The 27093-nt window shown below is 44.0% G+C and overlaps 2 protein-coding genes across 2 annotated transcripts in view; both read left to right on the forward strand.

The window, feature by feature from the left end:
- Positions 1–6752: 6752 nt before the first annotated feature.
- On the forward strand, positions 6753–9313 carry LOC118793358 (tubulin alpha-8 chain-like). Its single transcript, XM_036551507.1, has 4 exons — positions 6753–6770; positions 7314–7527; positions 8031–8179; positions 8336–9313. The coding sequence occupies exons 1-4, from the start codon at positions 6753–6755 to the stop codon at positions 9311–9313; spliced, it is 1359 nt and encodes a 452-aa protein (XP_036407400.1).
- Positions 9314–13592: 4279 nt separating this feature from the next.
- LOC118793438 (E3 ubiquitin-protein ligase RNF38-like) overlaps positions 13593–27093 on the forward strand; it is a 35561-nt gene continuing 22060 nt past the window's right edge. Inside the window, exon 1 of the mRNA XM_036551620.1 lies at positions 13593–15202. Within this exon, the coding sequence (XP_036407513.1) occupies positions 14662–15202 (541 nt within the window). The 5' untranslated portion in view covers positions 13593–14661. The remainder of the gene's footprint in view (positions 15203–27093) is intronic.

Consider the following 27093-nt stretch of genomic DNA (forward strand, 5'->3'; position numbering starts at 1 on the left):
ATGCCCGGTGTTCTCCTCCTGTTGGGCTGATGGAAGTGCAGTGCTTCACCTCTTGGCTATGCCCCTTTCAGGAACGTGCTCGACACAAAGATTGAGTACCATTACATTACATACATTATTGTCATTTTGCAGATGCTCTCATCCGGAGTGACTTACGTAGGTTACAGTTTTTACATGTAATCTACTGTATATATACAGCTGGATATTTACTGAGGCAATTATGGGATAGATACCTTGCCCAAGGGTACACCAGCAGTGTCCCAGCAGGGCATCGAACCACCAAGCTTTCAGTTCCTTACCACTATGCTACACTGCTGCCCAGTACTGAGTACCAGTGGTAAGTTTTTCTAAACAACACACTTACAGTTGGCTGAAAAGTTCCTGTGGGCCAAACGTTACATCATATGTATTATACAAAATTATACATTATGTATAATTGTACATTATATAAAGCTGGTGGTCTTCGGCCCTGAATGATGAGGTGTCCGATGCCCATCTATTTCCTGCAAATGTATTAGCAGGAAGTTGGAAGGTCAAGGTAAGGGCATGAATAAGGGTCAAGGAGGGGGCTGAATCAGGCTAGGTCAAGGTTGGGTCACAGTAAGGGTTGAATTTGCCCAGAAACGTGACAGAAATCAGACCGTGCTGAGTGATTACGCAGCAGGAAGAGAATTCACCCGATTTTGTATCAAGGGCAAGGTGAAAAATCCTATTGGTAATGATTCTTTACCTTTTATGTGATTTTAATTGTTTTACAACTCACCTCCTGAAAATCACTGGTTGGTATGTAAGCCCCACAAAAAATCATGTTTTGTAACAATGACATGTAAGAATGAATCAAGCATCTGCAGGAATTTCAGGACACCAAACTGTGATGTGAATATGTCAGACTTGTCATAGTGCTGCAACAGCTAAAGGTAATTTAGAAATATCGAAAATTACCCTGAATGTAAATGCAAGCAACAATTCTAATTCTAATGCTAACTACAAAGTCAGGCTTGCCAAAGACAGCGAGAGGTAATGGGTCTGTTGGCCCGGCAACCGATGACATTAATGTCAGCTCGATGTTTGAGCTACTCAACATGACTAGCTAATTACTTTTCTACATTCAATGGGCTTCACCATTTCAGAGTAGACAGATGCTGCTAATAATGCTTTGATATATGTTAGCAAGCTATGAGGAGGGGAGAAATCAGTTAGCTGGTTAGGTTTCCCAGCCTGATTTCAAGATAAGTACCCTAAGTCAGAGTAACTGATTAAAATGTCTCATTAAACTTACTGAATTGCCTTTTTATATACAAACAGGATTATTTCTCATTACATAGTGTTTTAAGGAGGAATAATGTGAAGCTTATCCACAAGAGACTCTATATCAATTGAAATTTAGAGTGTATACTGTGTGCAAGGTGGAACTTGATTCGTGCTGCTCTGAATATGCTTCTCCCTCATTGGTAAGGGGTAACAGACTTTGCCCAATCCCCCATTTCAGTGAGTTAGTCTGAAGCTTGTCTTTGTCGTGTAGCTGCTTAGAGGCAATTTGTAGACCACTGCCGCTTTCACAAGCTTCTCTTTTAAAAACTGCAGTTGTATTTGTCTCAGGCTCTAGACTGTGAAAATCAGGATCTTACAGTTATTCCTAAGAAATGAAAGGGAGAATTCTGTCTCATAGTAACCAATTGTGGGGCACATACCCTTTGCAGGAACATAGTATGTCAGTAAAGTGTTTTAGTGACCAACAATTTTTTAGATGGCTGTGAAAGTGTTTCTTGCTCTAAAGCTGTCTAGACAAATTCGACCTCAGCTACATTGTGGGAAATAAAATTGGAAGTCGTGAACTTGTTTTTAATCGTCGACAGCCTGTTGTCTAAAATGCGATGTGGTGTTATTCGTGTTCTAGGCGTTTGAGTCTCTGGTGCCATGTGTCTGACTGGCAGTAGGTTGGCTTCCCCCCCTAGAAAGACCACAGGGACTGGAGGCCATCGTCATTATTAGCATCTGCTTAATTATTCTCTTGGCTGGCCTTTTTTCCTCTGACGTCAGTGCCCTGGAACCTCCACCGCGGGGCTGGATCTGAGTCACAGAAGGGGAGACACCACGCTCAGGCTCCTGACCTCACACCTGAAAGACAGCATTCAGCCCATACGGCTTCACTGCAGTGAAACAAAGAAAGTGTTCACTTTCATATTATTTCATTGCCTTGGACCGGCAACCGTATGTGTCACCAGCAGGTCACAGGTTCCAATCCCAGGCACAACAGTGATGTTGTAATCCTAATCAAGATACTTTGTCTTAATTACTTTGGTATATTTTATGAGCAGGAGTTACATTTTTACCTGGTGTGTTTTTATCATGTTACAATGAAATTTATTAATAGAAGCGAAATTGATCACAATCTCTCAAGTATTAATGAGCCACTCATTAAAATGACCTCAATGCAAATTCCACCAGCAGATTCACTGGACCATCACATAACATTAAAAGGGTCACTTACAAATCCTTGGATATAATTCAAGGATTGTATTATATTTAATCCCATGTATGTTACCTTATCATAAATGGAATGATACGCAGCATTTTATGCTAACTTGATGTGCGAGAGGGTACTTAGCGATAATGTCCAGTGAATCAGAAAGTAGGCCAGTTAAATGCCCTAAATTTACTTTCTGTGTAGAAATGTTTCAGTCCTTGAACAGTCGAACGTTATCTTTTGTAAAGCCCTCAGCAATGGTACTGTAGCAGGAACAGGATAACACGTAGAAAAGGAAATAAACATTAGAAGATAAAAACCTGTGATAGATGAATATGGAGATGGAGTTCTATTAATCCCTTTAGCATTTTGAGAGGGGCTTAAGGTTTTTTTTTTTTTTTTCAGAAAGTACAACTCATGAAAAGTGGTGCTTTGGTGATCCAATCATTTATAAACCAGCTTTTTAAGGACCGTTGATATGGCGTGCGTTTGGTATGTCCTACTTAACACTTTCCCCTGGGTCTATTTTCAAATACCTGTTGGCTTTTCCTACAAAAAAAGTAATAATAACAATGTTCAAGGGCTGGCAAGTTGTTTTTGTTAAATGCTAATAGTATGGTGGACTGCCAAAGGCTGGCAGTGTGGTGTTGTGGTGAGTAGCAGGTCTTTTAGCCCAAATGTTGATGGTTTAATTCACACCTGCTGTTGCACCCCTAAGTGAGGCACTCAACCCAGAATTACCTCAATAAATGTCCAGCTGTGTGAAGCTGGTATGCAAGTTAAGTAAGTTGCTCTGGCTAAAGGTGTCAGCTGAGCACGTTTATGACTGTAATTGTAAAGGTTTTCAGGAAACAGTCCCAGGATAGGCTGAGACTTAAGCTATGTGGCTGATGATGTCATAGTGTCAAACAGGAACAGGAACAAACACTTGGGCTGTCTCTATGCTTCCCGATGTGCAGTCCTGTCTGACAAGCTGTTTTTCATTGAGTCATGCTTTCTCAGCTTATGTGTTATGTGTCTTGGCCTTTCACTCAGAATTCACAAGAAGAAATGCAAAAAGACAGACCCAATATGTGTTTGCTCTTGCCTTTACATTCTTTGCATACCTCTTCCCTGCTTTTTTAATGTAGGAGAAATATTTCTTTTTATATTCTATTCTTCAAGCCAAGGTTGTGCACGCCAATCCTGCCAGCTTTGCTTTGGCTGAGAGAGGGAGGCTGGTAAGCACACTTCCCCTCAATTCTTCTCTCTCTCCTTCCTCCGCCTTCCACATCTAACCCTCCTTTCTCCTTCCCCCTCTCTCCCTCTTTCTTGTTCTCGCTTTCTCTCAACAAAGAAATGTCAGAGAAATACTCCAACACTACAAGGTGACTGTGCCTTGGTTTCTCCCTTAAAGAATGGATTCAACCAGTAGGCAGTCAAGGCTTCACACAGGGACTGAAGGTAAATGAAGCCCGGAATGGCGCAGAAAACACTCCCCTACCTCAGTGGGCCTCACCCTGGCCCCTGTTGCAAAATGCTGCTGTGTGCTTTCCCTCTGAGCTCAACCCAAACAGAGCTGTTGCTCACCTCATGGCACAGTATTTCCAGCACGTCATTTGAGAAGAACAAGCAGGCATTCAGAATGCTAGACTGCATATCAACTGATAATAAATCAACATATCATTATTCAAGAACAAGAATGAGCTTAATCCAATAAGTTATTAAATAGTGATCATGTTGTTTGGACCCAAGGAGTTTCTCTAGTGCTTGCAGGCATCTGAAAAAAAAGCAAACAGGTACATTACAGCACAATGTATCATTAGACATCAAAAAGGCATCTGTATTTTTTATTTTGTGTATCACAAAATATGAAAGGAGCTGAGATAAAAAAAAGGTCTTTTTACATTGTAAGTATTATAAACCTGCTTGCACTACAATGAAAAACAAACAAAATGCTTGTAGAAGCAGAATGGATTATCAAACTGGAGGAGATACACTACACGTATGTCCTATGACATCTCTGTTGCTATTTTAGTACATTTAGTACATTTATTCATTTAGCAGACGCTTTTATCCAAAGCGACTTACATAGGTTACAGTTCTTTACAATGTCATCCATTTATACAGCTGGATATTTACTGAGGCAATTGTGAGTTAAGTACCTTGCCCAAGGGTACAGCAGCAGTGTCCCAGCGGGGATCGAACAGGCAACCTTTCGGTTACGAGTCCTGCTCCTTAACCACTATGCTACACTGCCGCCCGCGCGCTATGCAAGCTACACATGCACTCTTTAACACCCTTTGAGAATTTTCAAGGCAAGCTGTCAAATCAGAATGTTCTAGCTTCAACAATAGCAGGGACAGAAATTTTAATGTGAAGCATGCCAAGCTGACTATCTGGCCAATATATACATGTAGAATATCTGTGATGCAGGCGTTATGGCTCTATACTCCTTTTTCGGAAACTGTCACTACTGTATCCCTGTAATGTACTTTCTTTATTGTTATTGATTGTACTCTGATTTTCCGATGCTCTGAAAGTCATTGTATATAATGGCATCTGGAAAGTAAATAAAAGTTCACAGTATAATGTATACAGCAGCAACACTCTGACACATCGATATTGCCTTGTATTTTCTACTTTTTCCATTTTTTCATACATTTAGAATACTTTTGTCTCTCCATTATTCAGCAGCAGGGTGTCTAACATGCCCGTTGCTCACGGAGGTTATGGTTCAATTGACCATGCTGGGGCCTGGCTCTCCCCTTTTGCCTCCTATTCATATTCTCTCTTTCACTTTCATTCTCTGTCTCTGTCTTCTCTCTCTCTCTCTCTCCAATAAGCATGGCAGCAGGCACATGCAAACTGCACATTCACACATTGGCATCACATGTGAACATACATTTTCACACCCGTAAGGAAACATGTAAACAGCTACCCACGTATCCACACCCATGCAGTACTCATAAATACACACACACATAAACACATGCTCCCATATCCAAGATGTGGTGAATGCTCACATGCCAAGTGCGTACTCCTAAACACATAAACACATGCACAAAAATACAAGACTTTACAGCACATGCATTAAAATTGAGGAGGGTGTTTCTGCAAAATAAATTCAACAATTGCTGAGTATCCATGGCAAAAAAGTAACACACAGACAGACAGACAGACACACACACACATTAACAGTCACATACATGACACATAAATGAGAAATTGCATACACTGTACAGTACGTTCTAAAACATAGACATAAAATACCTTACATGATAATCACGGTCTGTTTCATAGTATATGCTATACATTTTGATGTATATGATGCACTGAGAATTAATTCAAAACAAAGAGTTAGGCTTCCAAAGCAAATGTTGGAGTGACTTTCAGCCCAGATGAATATTAACAGGTATGTTCTGGCTTCTGTATATCAAAACAAATTTATATAAGCAAAAATACAAATATTTGCCACAGGCTGAACATGCATAAACAGTCGTTAAAACCAACACACTTCAGTGGAAACTGCATAAACATGCACAAAAAAAAAGAGTTTACAAGACAATCCTTTGTAGCTGTAGGCTGTGGACTATATTTCGTTAGAATGTCACATACTTTCTGAAATCATAAATCAAATTATAAATGAAAATATTATTGCCAAGAAATAAATTACCTACATTTCAAAGATGTGACTCAGTTATGAAATACTTGACTATCACCAGATTAATGCAAAGTGTGGAAATCTGATGGACTACCCCAGATGCTTGCCTCTTTAAGACACACCTTTTAAAGACACACCCCCTAAAACTCCCCCTCAGAACTTCAATAAAGGCCTGAATATTGCAAAGAAACAGGTTTTGTAGGTCTTCTTTAAATAATCAAATAAGTAAACAAGATGAATTTGAAGAGTATAGAGTTTACAAATTGTTGTCCTTTACCATGAAAATGTGTTGCTTTGCTTTCAAGACCCTTGTGTTTCCAGAATGTTCCACCTGCTTTCAGCTACATGAGTAGCACCTGTGACTGATTAGTAGTCAGTTTAAATTGATCCTCTGAGGCATGCTGGAAGTGTTTGTTTCAGGTCTCACTTCTGTCAGTCTTTGTTGGTCAAGAGGTCACTGCTTCAGAGGACTTGAGAAGCAAAATGGTTAGAAATATATTGCATGTTCCTAAATTCCTCTTTTTTTAATGTGGTTGTACTGCATTTTGATTCTGTGATGTGGTAACTGTTAATTTCACTGTGGGTTTTTTTTTAGCTTTGATTTCTCTGTAGACTGTTTCGGACCTGGCAGGAAGGCGGTGAATGTATTTATTTTCAGTGGTATAAAATCCATGCCAACTTCTACTCTAGCTCATATGCTTGGAGTCCATTTTTCTTGCTGCTTTCAAAAATGGATTTAAATATAGGTTATACTGATTCAATTTTTTTGCTTCCAACTGCATTTCTCTACTACAATGTTTGTGAAATTTGCCCTGTGAGCTATTTATTTGGAATGGCTTTAAAGTGGTAGCTTGATTGGTAAATTAGAAGTTGAATGGTATTGTTGCCATTGTGAGTTGAATAATTCAGCCAATCAACTTTCATACTAATCCTGAGGAAAGCGGATTGTTTTAGTTTTTGGGTTTTTTTTTTTTCCTCCTGTGGGGAGAGAAGGTCTGAATGGTTAAATTTGATCTCAATAGCATTGTTTCAGTTCAAAGACCATCACTAATGATTTAAAATGAATTTAAGTTGTTGTAGTAACTAGTGCTATATTAAGCCTGTTTATATATTCATATCTTACTGGCTCTTTGGCATTGCTGAATAAAGCCAAAGAATAAGAAAGCATAGATATTTTGAGCCATCATGTGTCCCTCTCTGCAGAGGGAGTGCATCTCTGTGCATATTGGACAAGCGGGTGTCCAGATGGGAAATGCATGCTGGGAGCTCTACTGCCTGGAGCATGGCTTCCTGCCTGATGGGACCAGCAATGGCAACCTTCAGGCAGACTCCTCCTTTGGGACATTTTTCAGTGAGACTGGATCTGGAAAGTATGTTCCTAGAGCTGTGTTCATTGATCTGGAGCCAACAGTAGTTGGTGAGTAACAATGTAACCTGCCAAGTAAAGAGGCAAAAAGGGTAGATAAGCAATCACCAATGCTTCGTGTACCTGTCTTTATCATGGTCTACCTTAAGGAGTCTGTCCAAACACCCTTTGATAGAGTCCTTGGCCTTTTTATACTTCCTCTATACCGATGAACACTTGTGTCTGAAACATGGAGATGATTCTGTAAGGTGGTGTATTGCCTAATGACCCTAAGCCAGTGTTGATCAGTCCTGGTGTTGCTTTGCCATTTGGTTCTCATTCCTTCTAATGAGAATCTATGTGCCAGTGATGATGAAGGTTTAAAGTGTACATCCTGTATGTTAATCATCTAGTTCAATGAGATTGAACTAAAATCTCAATGAGCCATATTGAGGCACTGTTGTCTACAGTGCCCCTGGACTGGATCTCGTGGCCAGTATTGCATGTGAAATGAGCACCATCAGTTTTGTCCTGGATAACTCTTAATCCCTTAACTCTGCAATATTTTCCTTCAGATGAAATCCGCAATGGACATTACCGCCAGCTGTACCATCCAGAGCAGCTCATCAGTGGCAAGGAGGATGCTGCCAATAACTATGCCCGTGGGCACTATACCATCGGGAAAGAGATTGTTGACTCTGTGCTGGACCGCATGCGCAAAATGGTCAGTGCAAGTGACTTTTAGTCCTCTGAATTGGATGCTGAGGGTTTTTTTTTTTTTTTTTTTTTACTCTGGATCATAGATGAATGATTTGCACATGAGTAGAAATTCATGGTGTTCCGTTCCACCCTTAGTGCTAACTGCTCATTCTCCTTCCAGTCTGACCAGTGCACAGGGCTCCAGGGCTTCCTCATCTTCCACAGCTTTGGAGGAGGGACTGGCTCTGGCTTCACCTCCTTATTGATGGAGCGCCTGTCTGTGGACTATGGGAAGAAGTCAAAGCTGGAGTTCTCGGTCTACCCAGCACCCCAGGTGTCCACGGCTGTGGTGGAGCCTTACAACTCAATCCTGACCACCCACACCACCCTGGAGCACTCGGACTGCTCCTTCATGGTGGACAATGAGGCCATCTTCGACATCTGCATGCGCAACCTCAACGTGGAGAGGCCGTCCTACACCAATCTCAACCGCCTCATTGCCCAGATCGTCTCCTCCATCACCGCCTCCCTCCGCTTTGATGGTGCCCTTAACGTTGACCTCACCGAGTTCCAGACCAACCTGGTGCCCTACCCCCGCATCCACTTCCCCCTGGTCACCTACTCTCCCATCATCTCGGCAGAGAAAGCGTACCACGAGCAGCTCTCTGTGCCGGAGATCACCAACGCCTGCTTCGACCCTCCCAACCAGATGGTGAAATGTGACCCACGGAGGGGCAAGTACATGGCCTGCTGCCTGCTGTACCGTGGCGACGTGGTGCCCAAAGATGTCAACGCTGCCATTGCCAACATCAAGACACGTCGCTCCATCCAGTTTGTGGACTGGTGCCCCACGGGGTTCAAGGTGGGCATCAACTACCAGCCGCCCACAGTCGTCCCCGGGGGAGACTTGGCCAAGGTGCAGAGGGCCGTGTGCATGCTGAGTAACACCACCGCCATTGCCGAAGCCTGGAGCCGCCTCGACCACAAGTTTGACCTGATGTATGCCAAGCGCGCCTTTGTGCACTGGTATGTGGGCGAGGGCATGGAGGAGGGAGAGTTCACTGAAGCCAGAGAAGACATGGCTGCCCTGGAGAAGGATTATGAGGAAGTTGGGGCAGAGTCTGCAGAGGGTTGTGAGGAAGAGGAAGATGAATATTAAATCCTGTTAACCAAATATCCTATTTATATAAATAAAATTTATGAGCATATGACATTGCAGTGTCCATCTTAACTTGGTGTAATACCTCATTTTGATCTGCTATAGGCAGGGAAGTGCTTAAATTCTTCACTTTGTTTTTAGTAACAATTTTTGCACCTTCTACCATACTTAACGCCAGTATGGTTACTGAGGGGTGTTGAAGGGATTAAATGCATGACCAAAGAAACGTGTGAAACCAAATTCAGCTGGAGATAAAATGCAGTGGCACAATGAGGTAAACTTGTTGGTTATTGAATATCAAATTGAGAAATCAATCTTTGCAATTCACTTGCACATAACTCTGCATCTGCACAATTTTCTAAACCTGAATATGCATGGAAAACTAACTTTTCATGCTGTTTATGACTTAGCAGGTAAATCTTAGCCTGCATTAGACTTAGCAGATTTTAACATGGAATGTGATATTCTGATTGTGTAAAGTAAAGGTGAAATCTGAATCTAAATCTAAATTTTGCCTGTGCCCATATTAAGAGTTGTCTGGTCTGGATGCTTGGATTTTTGTTACTCCAACCACCAAACTTAACTTTTCAGAATGGTTTGAGTGCATACAGGTCACATGCACATTTTTGAAATTATACACCATGCTGTGCATTTTGTTTCAGTATGAATCATGAAAATCATGTCTGCTGCACTTAACATGAGCATTCAAAACTGCTTTACATACTTTTGAGTGTTTACACTAAATGTTTTGCCTATTCATGAAGTGGATTTCTTTTGTCTGTATTTCACTGGAAGACCTATACTCAAGCAGACTCACTGCAGTATCTCACCTGAAATTCTGGGCCTGAATCCAAAGTACCTCACTTGAAGCTAGAGGTGATCAAGCCATTAAACACTGCTACCCAATGAAAGAAAGGGGGAGAAGATGCAGGTTTTTTTCAAAAGGACCTGAATTGTCAGAGCTGAGATTGAATATCTCAACTTGCAGCGTAAGTTACTGTTAATCTACAAACATTGGAAAGTTGGCTTACATTAAAATTGCAAAACCATAGTCACAATTCTGAGGGGAAAAAATGATAGAGGTGTTCTGCTACTTGACATTTGCACTTATATTGTCATTCTTTGAAATGTTCTATGATCATAGAGAGCCAGAAGATCCTTGTCAATCTTTCAGTGCATATAGGAGATATAGCGGCTCTAGAGGGGGGTATGAATGAAAATGGAATTTTGTGCTGTTTGTCTCTCAGCCAAACTCTAAACTCTGAACTTTGCATCACTGGCTTTTTGTGTCAGATTCCATGTCGCGTGTGCATGTGTGTCTGCATCATCCTACACCTACATTTACTGCAAGCATCAGCGTAGGGTAATGGTAGGGAACTGAACTTGTAACCAGGTGGTTGTAGGTCTGATTCCTGGCTGCTGAGGCAAAGCATCTGAACAGAAATTCTTCAGTCAATGGGTACAATGTATAATGTAAGGTTCTGAAGCTGCCCTTGATAAGTGTCTGCTATGCTAATGAAGGATGTACAAGCAGCTCTCAGTATGCCCGGGGCACCCTTCTCTCCACTTGCCGTCTGTTGGCCTGCATCTTAACTTCAGATTCATATCTCGTTTTCTTTCCCCTCTCATCCCCCCCCCCCCCCCCCTAAACAGATGGTGTGGGAACGTGTAGGAAGCCCCTCCCCCCTTTATTTGAACAGACCAATAAAAGGGCACAAAAGTAGAACCAATCCCCCCACCCCCCATGAGTCAAACACAAGCCCCACAACTTGCCCCTACCCTCTTACCCTTTCCTTTCAAAGCCCTCCTACTTTTTCCTTTCCCCTCCCCCAGCTCCTCACCCTTACTCCTTATCCCTCCTTCTCCTCCCCTGCCTTATCTGGTGAATGCTTGCAGTGGCACACAGGGTGGAGAATTGATCTTCCTTGCCTGGCCTGCCATGGTAATTCATTGACTGGCCACTGTGTGTGTGTGTGTGTGTGTGTGTGTGTGTGTTTGTGAATGTGTTTGAGTAAGAGAACGCTTGCTGGAAAAGACTGCCATTTGCATGCTAGAAGGGGAGTGAGAAAGAAGCAAGGAGAGAGAACGAGAGAGAGGGTCCTGTGACAGAGGAAGACTTAAGATTCAGACTTATCAAATCTGTGCATATTTGGTTGGAAGGTTTGACATGCACATACACTTGACGATCAGTATTAGTGGGGTCCAAACTACCCCCCCGACATACACACACATGCGTGTACGCTCCATGTCTGCAGTTCCCAAGAGGCAAGAGAGATCTGGGTGCATGTTCAGACAAAGAATGTCTTTTGAAATTCAGAGTAATGCTTTGGTGTGGTAGGCTTCAAGAGTGCACTTATCCAGGAAAACAATGCATGGAATTGTGAACATTATAGAGTCATCTGCAAAGCTTTGTCCCTCTAACCCCCCTTTGAATTATCTTGCTCTAACAGCTGTTTTCATTTGAAGCGTAATTCCCTCTCCTGAAGGAAGCTTAAATACACATGTTGCCTACCTGCGATTACTAAAAATTTTTATGTTTGTTCAACTGGTGTTGTGCTCCAATTTAAGAACTTGAAAATTATCTTGGAAAACTGTTTTTTAGAAGTATGAGAAAACTGAATAGCTGAATTTAATTCTCCCGTGGTGGTGTGAGTTCCCTGCTGGTGACTACATTGCATTGCTTTCTGTAAAATGTTTTAATAGTATTTGCTGCTAGCCCTAGTTAAATTGGAACAGAAACAATGACATTACAGAAAAAAAGAAAATGTACAAATTGGATAGTTTTCTCAAATTATTAATTCCAGAAACCACACAGATGACATTTATTCACACCTTTAAGTGAAAAACCAGCATTCCGTTCTTTGGAAATTCAGTGGAATGCTTCCTGGGTTTGTCAATTACACACAATATTTTTTTGATCTTTTGTGATGCTTTAGATACCATACCTTGAAAATCGAGTTATGCGAGCGATTTCACTTTATACATTTTCTTCTTTATGCAGTCACACAGTTATATTACAATCACATCCACATTCTTTATGCTCTCTGTACTGTCATTGTGCTTATCAGTACACACAGAGAATACAGAGAATGCTAGTGGGAAACTTTATATATGGGTCTTCCCCCCGTCCTGTGCCATTTCTGCTCAAATATGCACCTAGCTCTAAATATATCATCCACTGATTTGAAATGGCTTTGGGAGTCCTTTATTCATGCTCAATTATAATGGTTTTGCTGCTGTCTGGTGATAGCAGCAAGATGGCCATGCTGCCACAGAACTAAGAACAGTCCTCAGGTCCTCCAAGGCAGTAGAGATCTTGGAATTCTAACTTTATCAATTTAATTTGCATGTTTACAAGTGTGGAGCAAAGGTGTCAGCAAACCAAACTTGCACCCACCATGGTAGCAGATCTGAATTAAGTGCGACACTGCTGCAGTGCCCTTGGGCAAATTCTGTCCCATGTATCTTAAAATACATCAAAGGTATGAAAATCATCACGGCCCAGTGTATGATTTTAACATGATGAAACGATGAGCAAATACATATTTGAAAATGCCCTCCCCTTTGCTGAGCACCTCACTCTGTCTCTCTGAAGAACAACAACCAAAATGAAGTTGAAACCAAGCATGCAGGAAAACCTGAAGCTGAGCTTGTTTTACCTGATTGCCAGTTGGTAGTTTTTGGCATTGTGTGCATGCAGGCCTACATATTAATCTAGCGAGTCCCAGATGCACCAAGCTTAAACAAATGAAGGTATTATACTTTAAATGGAGTAACAGAGAAATGGCATACACGCAATGTCCCTTGCGAACCAACTGCCACACATTATGTCTATTATGCAACTTAATACACATGCAAAATCCAATGTTATGTGATGAATGGGAAATGGGAAAAAAGCATTAGTTGTTCCACAAGCTAGAGTATACCATCATCTTAAAACAGTGACACGCAGACATGGCCAACCACTCTCAGGGGCAGTAGTGCGCTGTATTTGTAAATAATTTACAACTCCCTGCTCCTCCCCCCTCGCCTATTCGCTTTATTGTGTTCTCACAAGACAGAAACAATCGACTCATATATTTTAGTGACATCATAGTTATTAACCAAGGCTGTTCGTAGTGGACATTAAACGGATTTGCGTGTGAGAGGCTAACGGTGATAGCCGGTCAGCGACCGGCAATGCACAGAAACGTAGGAATGATTCGGAGAGGGCTCTCCGTTTTTCTGATTTCGATGCGTTTGGTCTTATCGGAGATCTGAAATCCCATTGATTTTCAGTCATATTTCACACTGACATCGTGAGGCCAGGCAAACGGCACTAGAGGTCTGGTCACTGCATGGTCTTTGCAGATGGATATAGCGGGGATTTAAATCGGAAGGAAAACAACACAGATTAGATCGTCGGTTTGAGATTATGGGAAGGCGGAACTCGCTGTTTTTCTCAGGTTAGACTGGATCTGGTGCATTGTGCGCTTGGGAGGTTACTTTTTCATCAGCTACACGGACCTCCCATGCCTTTTTCGAGAGACGAAAGCAGAAACGACGCTGCAATGAATAAGAAAAATATTAGTTAGTTAGCTATATCTGCTTATGAAATTCTGAAACAATGCAAAAAAACTTAACTAAAGTGGTTAACTAGCTAAGTAATTTACGATTAATTTGACCAGATAGATAAGATAAGAGGGAATAGTGGCGATATTAGTAATGTTAATCAACTAGCTAGCTTGCTAGCTCAGCTGAGCTGGGGCCAGGGATGATCTTACGGAAGTAGCTAGTGAGCCGACTGTGTATTTAATTTTGCAAGGAGAAAAAAGAGGAGTTCTACCCGTTTTTAAGTGTGTTTCGTAAAAGCAAAGATAGCAGACCTTGTTTGCTGCAACCACGGGGCGGAATATTGACCTGTGGAAGTAAAAGGAAGCTGGCTGGCTAGCTTGATTAGCTGTACCCTGCAGGGAGAGAGGAGGAATTTTACCCACAGGCTGAGTTTTGTTTCTCCGGTCCGGAACATTAGCTAACTTATGTTTCCAAGATCACTGCACGCCGACAAAGGTATTACTTCGTCTCTGTGTTTTGGTATGGACAAGCAGCAAAACAAAAGCAAATGGCTAGTCGGCTAGCTAGTTCAAACACAGTAGAACGCGATTTTAATTACAGAGGGCAATGTTAACTAGTTATCGAGCGGAATGACTGTCAGTATGATCTAATGATCAGAACGTGGACACTTTTTAGTTGACCAAGCAAAGGTTTGTTTCTGACTTTTAAGCCCTTTGGCAAACTGTTAGATAGCCAGTTGCTACCAAGAGAGAAGGGAGGAAAAAAAGGACTGAGTTGGAGAAACCCAAGAGGAAATGCCAATCGCTGCTGCGGGTCAGCCGACAGCACAGGAACCTTGCGTCTATTCGCAGCTGCCCGCTGTTCCCAGCACCGTCCCGAAACGGACCGCTAGATGTGAAGACACGGGCTTTCCGTCTCATCAGCAGGCCGATTACGGGGGCGCGGAGGGGGATAGGGGAACGGGCAGGCACGGTCACGCCGGGAGACTTTCGCTAGCGCCCGGGTCGTCTTCTCAGTCGCAGTCCCCTGCTGTTCACTCCCCCTTCGCCACTTCCAGCAGCCACCCCCAACACCCGGCCATGGACCCTCCGAGGACTCGATCGCGGTCGCGGTCTGGATATTACCAGTACAGCGTGAACAGTGGGGGTAACGGTAATAGCAGCATGAACAGCGGCAGTATTAACATGACTGGTGCCCACCACCAACAGCACAACCCTGGACGCCTGCCACTTGGAGCACATAGTCCAACAGAGAACCACCGTACCCCAGGACACAACCTGCCGGTGGGGACACATCGACATGCAGGCCCCGGAGCACACAGACACCTCGTTTCAGGTAAACGCTGTTTTCAACACACAGGGCATTATACGAGTTGCATGTGTAGAAACACATAATAAAGGAATAAGGAATAACGTAGTAGATATAACTAAGATGCTTATTTTTGGTTGTTGTCATACATTGTGTTGGTTGGTAGGTCCGATATGCTACTACACGAGTTGTCCATATGCTTGTGTGTTTGTCTGGCGTGGGTAAAGCTAACTGAATCGATTTTTCTCTCGTGTTGTCCAGGGCAGTGGTGCTTTAACTGACATGACAATTGCATTACATTAGTTGGAAGGTAAACATATCTTACATTTTTAACATGTTCTCCATGGATACTGCTGAGTATTTCTACTGAGGGAAAACTGGGTGAAGTACCTTGTCCAAGGGAATAACAGTGTTGCCCCAATAATAGCCAAAAGAGGATACACAATTTAAAGTGTGCCAAAGCATTTAGCTGATGTTAACTATTTATACACATCAATTTCTGTGAAACCTGTTCTGGATCAACTTCCCATTTGCACCTCAAATTATGATTGGGTGATAACATTGTTTTGAAGAGTTATTTGTAAGGTTTCGTTAATGAGCGGACACATTCCAGTCATTATATTGTTTGGATAAGAATATTTCAAAGGTGACACAATTATCGAGGTACTAAGCTGTTGATGAGTAGCCCTGTCATGGGGGGAAAAAAATGTGATTGCTGAGCTCATCAAAACTGGTGTTTCTGCATTCCCTCTCTGGTCTCATTCAATCACCATATCAAACACTGTTCAAAGTCAAGCGTGTAAATGCTAGTGATGTGCAGAGAACGCATCGCTGGGCTGGCTGAAGGGGTACACCATGCTAGTATCTGACCTCTTTCCTGTGGAAACCTACACCTGACCCTAGACCGTTCCAGAGTTGGACAGCCTCCTCCCTCACGAGACCCCTGCATCTCGCAGCCGCAAACATAGCGACGCAGAGAGATGTGCTTGCGAATTTAATTTGCTGCGCCTGGAATTTGTAAACCGCATTTACAGTTGTCTGGAAGCTAGTTTGGAAAGTAACAGAGCAAAATTATTGTGGCACTGCATTAGTTCTCATTGATTGCTGTTGCCGTGCTCGCGATTCTGTGGGGGGTGGTCTGTGCCAAAATGTCAGGGCAGACCCAGAAGCGAAATGGTAATTGCACGTGGACATTAGCTTGCGGTGAGCTCTTTTACAATGCTGTACAGTGTGGGTGATTAGTGCAAAGTGAAAAGTCACGGCACACAGACATGCTGCATAGCGGTGCTTTTTGTCAGGTGCATGCACGTCACTTTTCACTCTGAGGGTTTCCTATTTCAGTTGTGGTTTTTCCATTTTTGTGTTTCCACTTTCCCACTACATACAATTCCAGTTAAGTAGGCAGAAGCTTTATTTAATGAATATTAGAGTGGACCCAGAGCATGCTTGTTTAATGTATTTAAGGATTTATTAGGTAGTTATGTAGCTGCATTAATGCCTTAGTGAATGACCGTTACCTGTACACACTCTTCCTGTTCAGAATCTACCGCATCTTGTGACTACAACTCGGTTCGCCTTCTGCAAATGTACCAGTATAGTAGATGGCACATTAATGGGTACATCCACTGCATCCAGTACTGAGGAGCTCTTTGCATTCCTAAGTGCACTGAGAAACCTCATTCGTTACAATATGATTCTCGGAAAACAGTAATTATGAAATGGATTTTTCTACACCTTTCCCTCCTTTTGCAGGAGTTTTTTTTTTTTCTTGCGGAAAACACAGCAAAACAGAACGCAGTTACAGCTGTGCTCTGTTCAATAATGGAGGGCTGTATGAGAGCACAAAACTCATCCCGCAAAGCGAAAGGAAGCAAGTGCACTTCCTTTTGTCCCGGTTTGGCCACGTCGGGTGTCATTTTGGGAAACAAGCCGCTCCCGGCACAGGCCAAACGCGCAAGGGGACGGAAAAGCTACAGCAACTGCAGCCTCGTTGAGGTGGGGCTGACGAAGGGCTACTGTAAACACGACATTAGCTCGGGTGCTTGTTATCTCCACCCAGGTCCGCCCCACAGTATGATATCTGGTTCTTCTGGTGCCGTTCATGTCCACATTGTGGTCGCCTTCCTTCTTGACTGACGGTGTCTTTATCCAGTTGTCGGTCTAGACAGCCTCTCAAACCTGATCCAGTTTCTGACTTCACAAGAGATTTTTTTTTTTGGAAGGAAAGTTAAAAAAAGCTCCTCTTTGTTTCCATTTTCCAGAGCAGACAATAAGCCAAACCTAATTACTGGTTTATTACCCATCCGTGATGTAGATGTAGCCATATTTGTCCCGAGCAGATTACTTGGCACATCACCATTAAATACTACAGAAATAACAAACTGTGATGGGAGAAATATGTACAGGCTTAGTGACATAATTGACTTAATTCCATTAGATAGCTAAAATATGTTTTTGAAATTAGGTCCCATTCGGGCCAGGTGCCAGATACCCCCCCCCCCTTTTTTTTTTTACCCGTGGATCTCCTGGACAAAGACTTTCTAGAAGTCAAATTCAAATGATCTGAGCTACTTTGGATATTCACTCCATATAGCCTTAGATGTTGCTATTGTGGGGTCAGGAGACAGTGCTGACACTCACATTTCCAAGCCTCCAAGCATTCCATACTTTTTTCTTAAAACCTTTGAATCTTGCTTTCACAGATATGTGATATAGGCTGGCTTGAGAGCTTCCCTCTCTACAAAATGCAGACATTCAGAAGCTCCATTAGGAGCTACCAGTATGCTGTGGAGGCTAGAGGCATTGATTTTAGAACGCTGGAATACACCCCGCTTTATATAGCCTGCTATTTTTTCTTGGAAGCACATGAACAGAAAGGGACAGATACGATATTTACTTTACTGCATCTCTCTCACACATCAACTTCAGAATGATATTTACACACATCTCGGCAGTAAGAATCAGTGTAGTTATCGGGCAGTTTTTGCAAGTTCAGCTCTGTCTAAATCTGATTGGTTTGTGTTGGCATTTAGGGTTTTTTTTGATTCCTGCCATGACATTTTTTAACATAACGATGTCACAAAAGCGGACCAGCGATAAATACGATTTGTACACAATGCTGAGATTGCAGCATATGGATGTTTTTTTTTTTTCCTTTTGAAGATTTTCCCCGTGGCCATATTTCGTTCTGTATATCTATCATTCGTTGCATTTTGGGACGGAGCCGCAGTAACATCAAAGGTTTGCTTTAAATCCCCAGATAAGGCAGATTGCGGCCGTGTGGAGTAGCGGCACGGCTAACGCGCTGTCATTTAAGGTGACTGCGCGATAGTGTGTATGGCATTGCCCATTATGTTCGCTCACAGCCAGCGGTTTCCGATAGCCAGCACATTCCACTGCTCACAGTGGCAGTCAGCTATTGGGGTGAGCATAGGTGAAGATTACCGTATTGTGGCCATTCATTGACTGCAGAAGGCAGATGGCAGCTTAAATGAACACGCTCTGTCTCTTACCTATGAGTTTTGTATCAGAAACGGTTTTCTTTCTAACTGAAAATCAGTGACAGGCCTTGCAAAACAATCACGTTAACTTGTTGGGGGTATGAAATTCACAGTGGTCAGGCTGTTGGCACCTTTTTGTGTCCGTGCACAAACTCTTCAATGTTTATAGAATAATTTAGATGATTGCTGTACAGATGCAAGGATCAAAAATTGTATTATCACAAGCTGTAAAGCTTAGTGTTAAGTATTGAAATTACAGTATTAAACCATGAATTATGGATGGGTGAACTTAAAATATGGCTACCGAAAGCTAAAATATGGTTAAACATAGCCAGTGGTTAGAGTTGGGTGGATAGTTGATGTCTGGAATCGTGAGATTTGAGGGTGCCTTTGGTATGATCCCCCGAAAACTGAATTCTGTGTAATGTTTTTCGTGGTGCGACAGCAAAAACATTTGGTTGCCAGCCCAGCCTCACCGACTCTAATTTGGTTTTGCTTTTTTTTGCCCATCCCCTTTGTTTAGAGCTAGAGTTTGGCTTCCTGTAACTTTTAATAGAGCGCCTTTACCCCAGAATAGCAGCCCCCAGCCACATGACCCAAGATCAAGAGCCCTGCATTAAAAAAGAAAAAGATGTTTTCTTTTTCATTTTATCATGGGACTGCTAGCCAAGAGCAGAGCCAGTACGGTGGGGAGGGGTGACTGATGCGTTATCTGCGGCCTGCACCTTTCTGAGGCACCGTCGGCTGTCGCAAGGAGGCCGTTGCTGCCGGGTTGGAACGGGGGGCCGAGGGCCCGGCCCGGTCCATCCCCCAGGCCAGAGGTGGTGCGGCGCCGAAGGAGCGGCCTCTGCTGTTGGTGTAGTGCTGGTGTAGTGCACTTGCTTGGATTTCTCGTGACCAGCGCTCTGATTAAAACAAAGGCCCCCACAGGTGTGGCTTGAAATAAGGGGGCCAGGAGAGACTGGCTTCCACAAAAGGGCCTTGCTCAGGTCCTGGAAGCCAGGTGTAAGGGTCTGACATAAAAAGGCCCGCACAGCCATGCTCCCCGCCCCTGACGGGCTACAGACCAACGCCGGCGTCTTCGTCCAGCGCGTTAGGGGTTACTCTGCCCATGCCTTTTTTCCACAACATCAGTCCTCATGTGCTCTGCAGCCCCTGCGAGCACCCTTAACCAATCCAGGGTGGGGGCACAGCTATCACTGAGAGGGGATTATTAAAGGAAAATGGTTCATGAATATAGCCCTTTAATCGAGGGTTTCTATAATAAGGATGCTCCCATCCAGACGAAAATAAGACATGCTCACAGGCCGGGAATAAAGGCTGTATTTATACAGGGGCGGACGAGAGACAGCCCAGCACACAGCTGCTGGATTCACTTCTGCTTTTACCAGCTGCAAACCCCTGTTTATAAGCCACCGCTAAGCGTGGAATATTTCATGCTTGTTAACTCATTTCAAGGGTATTTGCAGAAGTGGATTTGCAGCGGAGGGAGCCTATATTTGCCCGATGTTCCTTCCGTCTGGCCAAAAGACACTGGGCCGTCCTGTCACCGAGGGCCCGGATGAAAGCGGCGCGTGACGGGGGGGGGGGGGTGGGGGGTCGGCGGGCGACGCTGTCGGGTGACTCCGAGTCTCTAAGCCCCCAGGGCGAGGGGGCGGCGGGGTCGTGAAGCCGCGCGGATAAATCCCGTTTGGACACTCGCCGTTCTTTGCGTGGGCCCGCTCCGAGCTTTCACATTGTGCCGTTCCTTCATGTCGCTGGCGAGCGTGGAAGATCCGCGCGTTACAGTTTGAAAGTACGGCCTATGTTTTTCAGGCTTTGTTCCTAATGCAAGGTTTACGGTCATCAAATGTTTACTCTGTTCTTTTTTTCTGTTGCTAGCAGAAAGTTTCCAGTGTTGAGATGCGGTCATTTGGGGGAAAAGTTTAGGATAGGCAAGGATAAATATGTGTATTATAGGCTTGCCCTGACAAGCCCATAGCCCTGGCTCTGCAGATCTGTCTGTGCTCTGAGTCTGTGGTTTGGATCACTGTATCCCCAGAGAAAGCTTTCAGTGTTCTTGTAGCAGACTAGATGTGTAGTTTCTATTGCTCGATGTGTGACGTTCTTCTTACGTAAGTCATGACATGCTGTCAGCTTAAACCAGCCCGGAGGTGGGTTATGTCATTCTTCTGCCATCCTCATTAGTGTTAATCTTTGTAGTGACCAGCGTGTGTCCAACTGTGTTCTGATTGGACCTTGAGTACAAGTGGGTGTGGTCGGTTATGTATCGGTGGCAACATTCGTATGTGTTGAATAAGAATTTTGTGCAGTTCAAGAAGATTGACATTGCGGTCTTGGCCTGATACCCCCATTTTCCGAGGTTTGTAGAGCAAGAAATACTTTTTTTTTTTGCTGTGACCTGCAAAACTGCAGTTGGCAAAATATTTTCCCTCAGTTTTAAAAACACTCTCCTGAAGCACCTAAAGTACACATTCTTCCCTCTTGGGCCACATAAACGATTACACGTTTCTGCTTAATTTAACAAGCACAGAGTAGGTAAGTCTAGCTTGTTCTTTCCCATTTTAAATTTGTGTATATGTATATGAGGACTTTTTTTTTTTTACATTGAAAATCATAAGGTGAACAAAATCTAGCATAAGGCCAGCTTTCATTGATATTGATTTCATGTAAAAGAAAGCCTTTTTCTAATCATTCTTTGAAGGCGTGTGCACAAGGCTTTCATAAGCACTACATGACACGGGACAAAGAAATTCATTAGCGTTCGTTAACATTTCCTTCAACTGACATGAGGTTCAGTATGTGACTTCGAGATCAGTGTGATAGCATGTTGTATGCCTACCCCCGGCATTCTTAAAGACTAGGCCCTATATCTGTTTATCTTACACCCAGTGCAGACATAGCCTGGGTGTCATATCTAAGCTCTCTGTCTCCAAAAATCTGAAAGTATATAGGCCTATTGTTCCTCTTTCTGCAGTGAGGTAGGTGTGCATATTTGGGGAGAAAAAACAAGGAATCAGTTTCATAGCGGAAAATTTGATTTAGGTCCATGAATTTTTCTCCCTGTGACGTCCAAACGCTTTCCCTCTAATATCTCTAATGCAGGAGTGATGAATGGCTGCTTGATTTCTAACTCCCTTTAACAAGTATGTTTTTCCTCTCGCCTGTCTGTGAGCCTTCAGAGATAGGGCTGAAACATTGAAGCTGTTAGCTGATGATATAGTTAGTTGGTGATATTTCTTTAACTTGTTTTTGCAACTGCAGTGTAGTCCTCACCTTCCATTTGCCAGAATGTGTTCCGCCTCACTTCTGTCCAACCAGAAAATGTTGAAACAAGGGTGAGCTTCTAGCTCTCTGCTCGCAACCTCTGTCACACAATTGCACTGAAGATTACCGAGGTTGTTGTAGTCTGTAGGCTGCCTCTTTTAGTGTCTGTGAACTTGGTCTCTTCTTCCTAAGGGCACTTTTTTGGGAGATGAAGTCCTGCCATACTGATTTGATCTCAATATTTCGACCAGCCGCAGAGGCAAAGAGGGTTACAGAGAGAGGGGGGCCACGAGCACAGTTCTGTGGGGCGGAGCTGCAGTTCAGAGAGAAGGATGGGCGGAACAGTGAATTCTGCATTCGCTTTATGTGAAAGTGAAGTGGCCGCAGGGTTAGTCACAAAAGCCTAGAAGGGCTTCGGGGCAGTCTGTATTCTGAATTATTCAAATTAGAGTTTTTCAGTGTGAATCCCTCTTTCAGTAAAGGTAGTGAACGACATTTACGTTTTGAAGTTACACTGAGGTATTCCTGAATATGTTGAGGAAATCGGGCAAATCCCAATAGCATTTTGCTGAGTAGACCATATGTGGCGTCTCCAGCCAGTCTCTTCCTGCGGTTTGTGGTTTCATTGAATGACCAGAGTTGCCCTTTAAAACTGTTTCCCAGACTCAAATGGAGCTGTCGAACAGTTGTCTGTTTGAGAGGGTCCCACCTGATTGCGACTGGATTGTGAAGCTCTACAGAATGTATTTTGCTGGACCCGAGGCAGTGCATCCTACTTTGTATGTGAAACTGAGAGAGATGAGGCTCAGAAGCAACAGAGAGAGGGAGAAGTGGAGGGTGGGGGAGAGGGACTGAGAGGAAAGAACAGGAAGAGGGGTGGTCAGAGAGTGGGTGGGAGGGAGACTGGCCGCTGTGCTTCTTGGCTTGTTATCCCGGCCTGCGTTCGTACGCCTCAGCGGTGAGAGACAAGCTCCAACAAAACAGAGCCGCCGGGCCAAAGCGGCCTGCCCTCAGCTGTGCTCTTCTCTTGAGCCATTCCAACAGCCCCCCCACACACACACACACACACACACACACACACACACACACACACACACACACACACACACACACACACACACACACAAACATGCACACGCACACACACACGAACGTCCCTCCACACCTTCACTCTCTCGCGGTTTTGGTGTGAAAGGTGCTCTGGCTGCAGCCTGTGTATTCATCAGCCCCTTCTCTGCCTCGGTCCTGTACCGCCACGACACTCACACGCAAAGTGACCGGGTCCTGTTACTGCGCACGTCCTTGCAACTTCACCACTAACGCAGCGCTCTGAAAGCAGCTAACCCACCCTTGCACCAGATAAACGCTTTTTTTTTTTTTTTTTTATTTGCAGACTGGGCGAATCCAGGTCAGAATCCTGCTGTAAACCATAAGGCGTGATTTTTTTTTTTTTTAAAAGGGGGGCAGGCAAAGAAATGGGCCGCAAAGCAATTTCCGTATCCAATTCAGGTCACTTAATAAACTCTCTCTTTTTCCGAGGTTTCTTGTAACATTGCCTGTCTGTTTTTTTTTTTTTTTTTCACGTCTAAAAATGGAAACCGATGGTTTTATTTAGTATCAAAAGTCTTAATGGTTTGGTGGGTCAGCATTATTAATGTGAATATGAAAAACCGACTAATGTCAGTCCATCTCCTCCATGCAGCATGCCCTGTTTTGACATGGTCCTCAGGGAATGTTTGAGGAGCAGTATCCTTCCTCTGGATTAAATTAAAGAAGTTGAGACATTAAAGAAGTCTGTGTAAACGTTTAAGAGGGACAGACTTTGTCTGTATCGTCAGGCTGGATTGAACACACTAGTCTGGCATGTTGTAATTGAAATGTAAGGGTGACGCGCACCGCATTTTCGCTGTAAGGGAGCAGCGTTTGTGGTAATTCTGAGTTCATGGAGACCATCAAAACAAAGACAAGATGGCAGATCAGTTTGAACGGGTTAGCTGTGCCGTTGGTGGGAAAAGAACGGCTTCATACAATCGTGTTCTGAGCTGTGTTCATGGTTTTGGTCGTTTTTGTGTAACATTATTTTCATTTTCTATTGATTCATGACTAGTGGAACCTGTCTAAATGATGCGAAACTTCAGAGCCAACAGGACCTACCCTGGGATGTATACTGTACTAGCTCAGTGATCCTTTAAATGTTGCTGCAGGTTGCCGTCGGCTTTCCTTTTCATGCCGGCTTCATACAGGTGCCAATGTGCTTGTACCAGAGTGGCTTGCTTAAAATGCATGCATTTTTACCCATGAGACTTGGCGGTACAGGCACGATACAGGCCAGGGGCGTGTTCTGGAGTGGCGTTCTGTATTTATAGAGGTGTCTAGGAAGGGCCTGTGCATGACAAACAGTGTGATCTCCTATGGAGAGCTCTGTGCGGGAGCTTACAGACTTACATAGGTTACAGTTTTGTCCATTTACACAGCTGGATATTTACTGAGGCAATTCTGGGGTAAGTACCTTGCCCAAGAATTCAGCAGCAGTGCCCCAGGGGGGAGTCAAACCGGCAACCTTTTGGTTACGAGTCCTACTCCTTAACCACCGTGCTACACTGCTGCCCCTTAAACGGGCGATCGTGAGAGTACGAGTTAGAAAGGCACTTACCGCTGTGCTGCCGAGCCCTGGTGTTCACAAAGCTGTGCTCCCGTAAGCTTGAAAAAGTTACCTGTTGTAACCGTTGTCGTACATCATAGGCATGTATAAAAAAGATCCCTGTGACCTCTAAAATTTCAAGGCCAATTGGCTGTTTTCTAGGCAGGTGATGCTACGGCGATGACAACAGTTTGTTTACAAATACGTTAGATAATTCCTATACAGACCCCAAGGTGCCCATATACTAGGGTTCATTTTTACTTATTGTTTATAACTTTGTTAACTGGAGTACAGATCAAGACAAGACAGGGGCATGACAAAGGAGATTTAGATGGTAGACGTAACAGTAAGAATGATGTTAGCATCGCTGTTCGCCTTTTTTCCATCCCTCTCCCCTTTCCTTCCTCCGGTCGGCCCACAGTCTTGTTGACCAGCAGTTTTGCGTTCTTGTGGAAACTGCAGCGCATTAAGAGCCAAGAGGGAACTGAACTCTCCCCTCGCCGAAGCCAAGAAGGAACTGAACTCTCCCCTCACTCTCCCCTCATCCCAAAGAGTGCCTTTCCCCTTTCTTCAGCTTCCTGTCCTTTTTCCAGCCTCTCTCCTGGCTTCCCCCACCCCTGCCCCGGGGGGCCCCACAGTCATTCGGTGGTGTCCCATTGTCCCCCTGCTCTTCTGTGTCCTCACAGGACCCCGCTGCTCCCGCCAGCCGCTGGCTGAAACCAGCGACTCTCTGTCTGTCTCTGTCTCTCGCTCTCCGTCTCTCTCTCGCTCTCTCCCTCTCTGTCTCTCTCTCTCTCTCTCTTTGCTGGCTGCAGTTATGTGCCACTCGTAGTTTTACCAGCTGTTCTGACCAGTGCCAGTTGTGTCTCAGTTGGTCACCTGCATTGTTGTTTTTAACCGGACACGGCATGGATGCGGATTAATTGGGTCTGTTCAAAGGACCGGTGTGAGTCTGTACAGGGCTTGTTTTTTCCTCAGCTGTGCAGAGACACTGCTCTTACCATTGACAGTACAGCTCAACCTTTCACATACTGTGAATCTGCAACATGGGTTTAAAAGAAAAAAAGGCCATAGGTGCATAGACAATATGCACATACACATATGCGCACCGAGGCATACACAGAGACCATGTCTGTGTCTCTTGATACTGTAGCATGGAGAGGGTGAGAGGAATGTCTGTCTTTTGTGCCGGCATGTGGTGCTTCAGTTCAAATGGGCATGACCTTAGAGTAAAAGAAACAGTCCTCAAATAAGCTAGAATTGGCAGTTGAAAGGTTTATCAGAAGGAAGTGCTGGATGTCACATACTCCAGCACTGATGCCGGGTAGTTACCGGCGCTGTGTGTGTGCCTCGTTTGACTGTCACCCCTCCCTGCAGGGAGTGGATGATGTGATGGAAAGCGAGAGGGAGGGAGAATGGGGGGGGGGTCTTTGGAGAGGGAGAGCAGAGAGGAAATGGGAGGGAAATGGGTGAACACAGTCAGTGCTCAGGGGGCAGGTATCAATATGCTATTGCTCAATAGCTAACTCCCCGTCTAACAAAAAAAAAGTATCTGTACCCCCTTGTGTGGCACCCACTATGGAAACCCCTCTGTCCCACATGCTCCCATTTCCACTTGTGGGAGAGATGCACGGTTTTACTAAGAGCCAGAGAGCCGTAGTTTTCCCCCTGTTTGTTTTTGCTTTAATCCCCTGCCCCTGCCATCCTTCACAGTGCCCTCCACAGAGCCGGCCATACAGCTTCTGCCAAGACGTCCCTCTTTTACCCCCACTGCCATTTCCATATCAATCAGCGTCTGTACGTTTTGTTCCCAGACCTCCGCCTAACTGACCCCCCCCCACCTTCGAAACACAGCAGCACGGTACGGAACTCGCCCTGGGGTTTAACGGTGAAGTCTGTTTGTATCCAAGGGTCCTAAATGAACTTTTTGGTCCACCAGCCAGGGTGATTTATGGATGAAAAAATTCAGTGAAAAGTTAATTGGATTTTTAGCATGCCAAAATAATTTATTGTGAATCAAGCTGGATCCTTTAAATCTGTGAATTTAAACTGCATCCTTCAAGGCACACATCTGTATGGTAGCGACATTGTATATTTTTAGCTAAAACAGCTAGCTAGCGCGAGAATTTTACAAGCATGTGATTGGACAGCTATAGAATATATAGAGATGACCAACACGAGATTTCACAACTAGAAAATAGGAGGGGTTCTGCCATTGAGTTGCAGTGCAATAGGAAATGCACTGAAAGGGGCATGTATTTAGGCATATTGCATTTTGCAAGAGTTATTGGACTAACATTGGACTTGACCTTTTTTTTTTTCCCACCCGTATTTACGGGCTGTCGGGTGTTAATTTTGGACCCTGGACTCCTGTTTCAGTCCTGAGGGACCTTCGGAAGACACCCCGCTGCAGTGAATCGGAGCCTCTGGCCCTTTAGCAGTGATACTATGTCTGTGTGCTCACTAACCCGCTACAGGCCCCAAGCTAAACACTCCACCAAGATCACCAG

The sequence above is a fragment of the Megalops cyprinoides genome, chromosome 18 (genome assembly GCF_013368585.1).
Source record: "Megalops cyprinoides isolate fMegCyp1 chromosome 18, fMegCyp1.pri, whole genome shotgun sequence".
NCBI lineage: Eukaryota > Metazoa > Chordata > Actinopteri > Elopiformes > Megalopidae > Megalops > Megalops cyprinoides.

What these genes read in the sequence shown, in the direction of transcription:
- LOC118793358 (XM_036551507.1), top strand. An exon ending in TCTGGAGCCAACAGTAGTTG is followed by an intron (nt 7,528 to 8,030) that starts GTGAGTAACAAT and finishes ATTTTCCTTCAG; the next exon opens with ATGAAATCCGCAATGGACAT. An exon ending in TGGACCGCATGCGCAAAATG is followed by an intron (nt 8,180 to 8,335) that starts GTCAGTGCAAGT and finishes TTCTCCTTCCAG; the next exon opens with TCTGACCAGTGCACAGGGCT.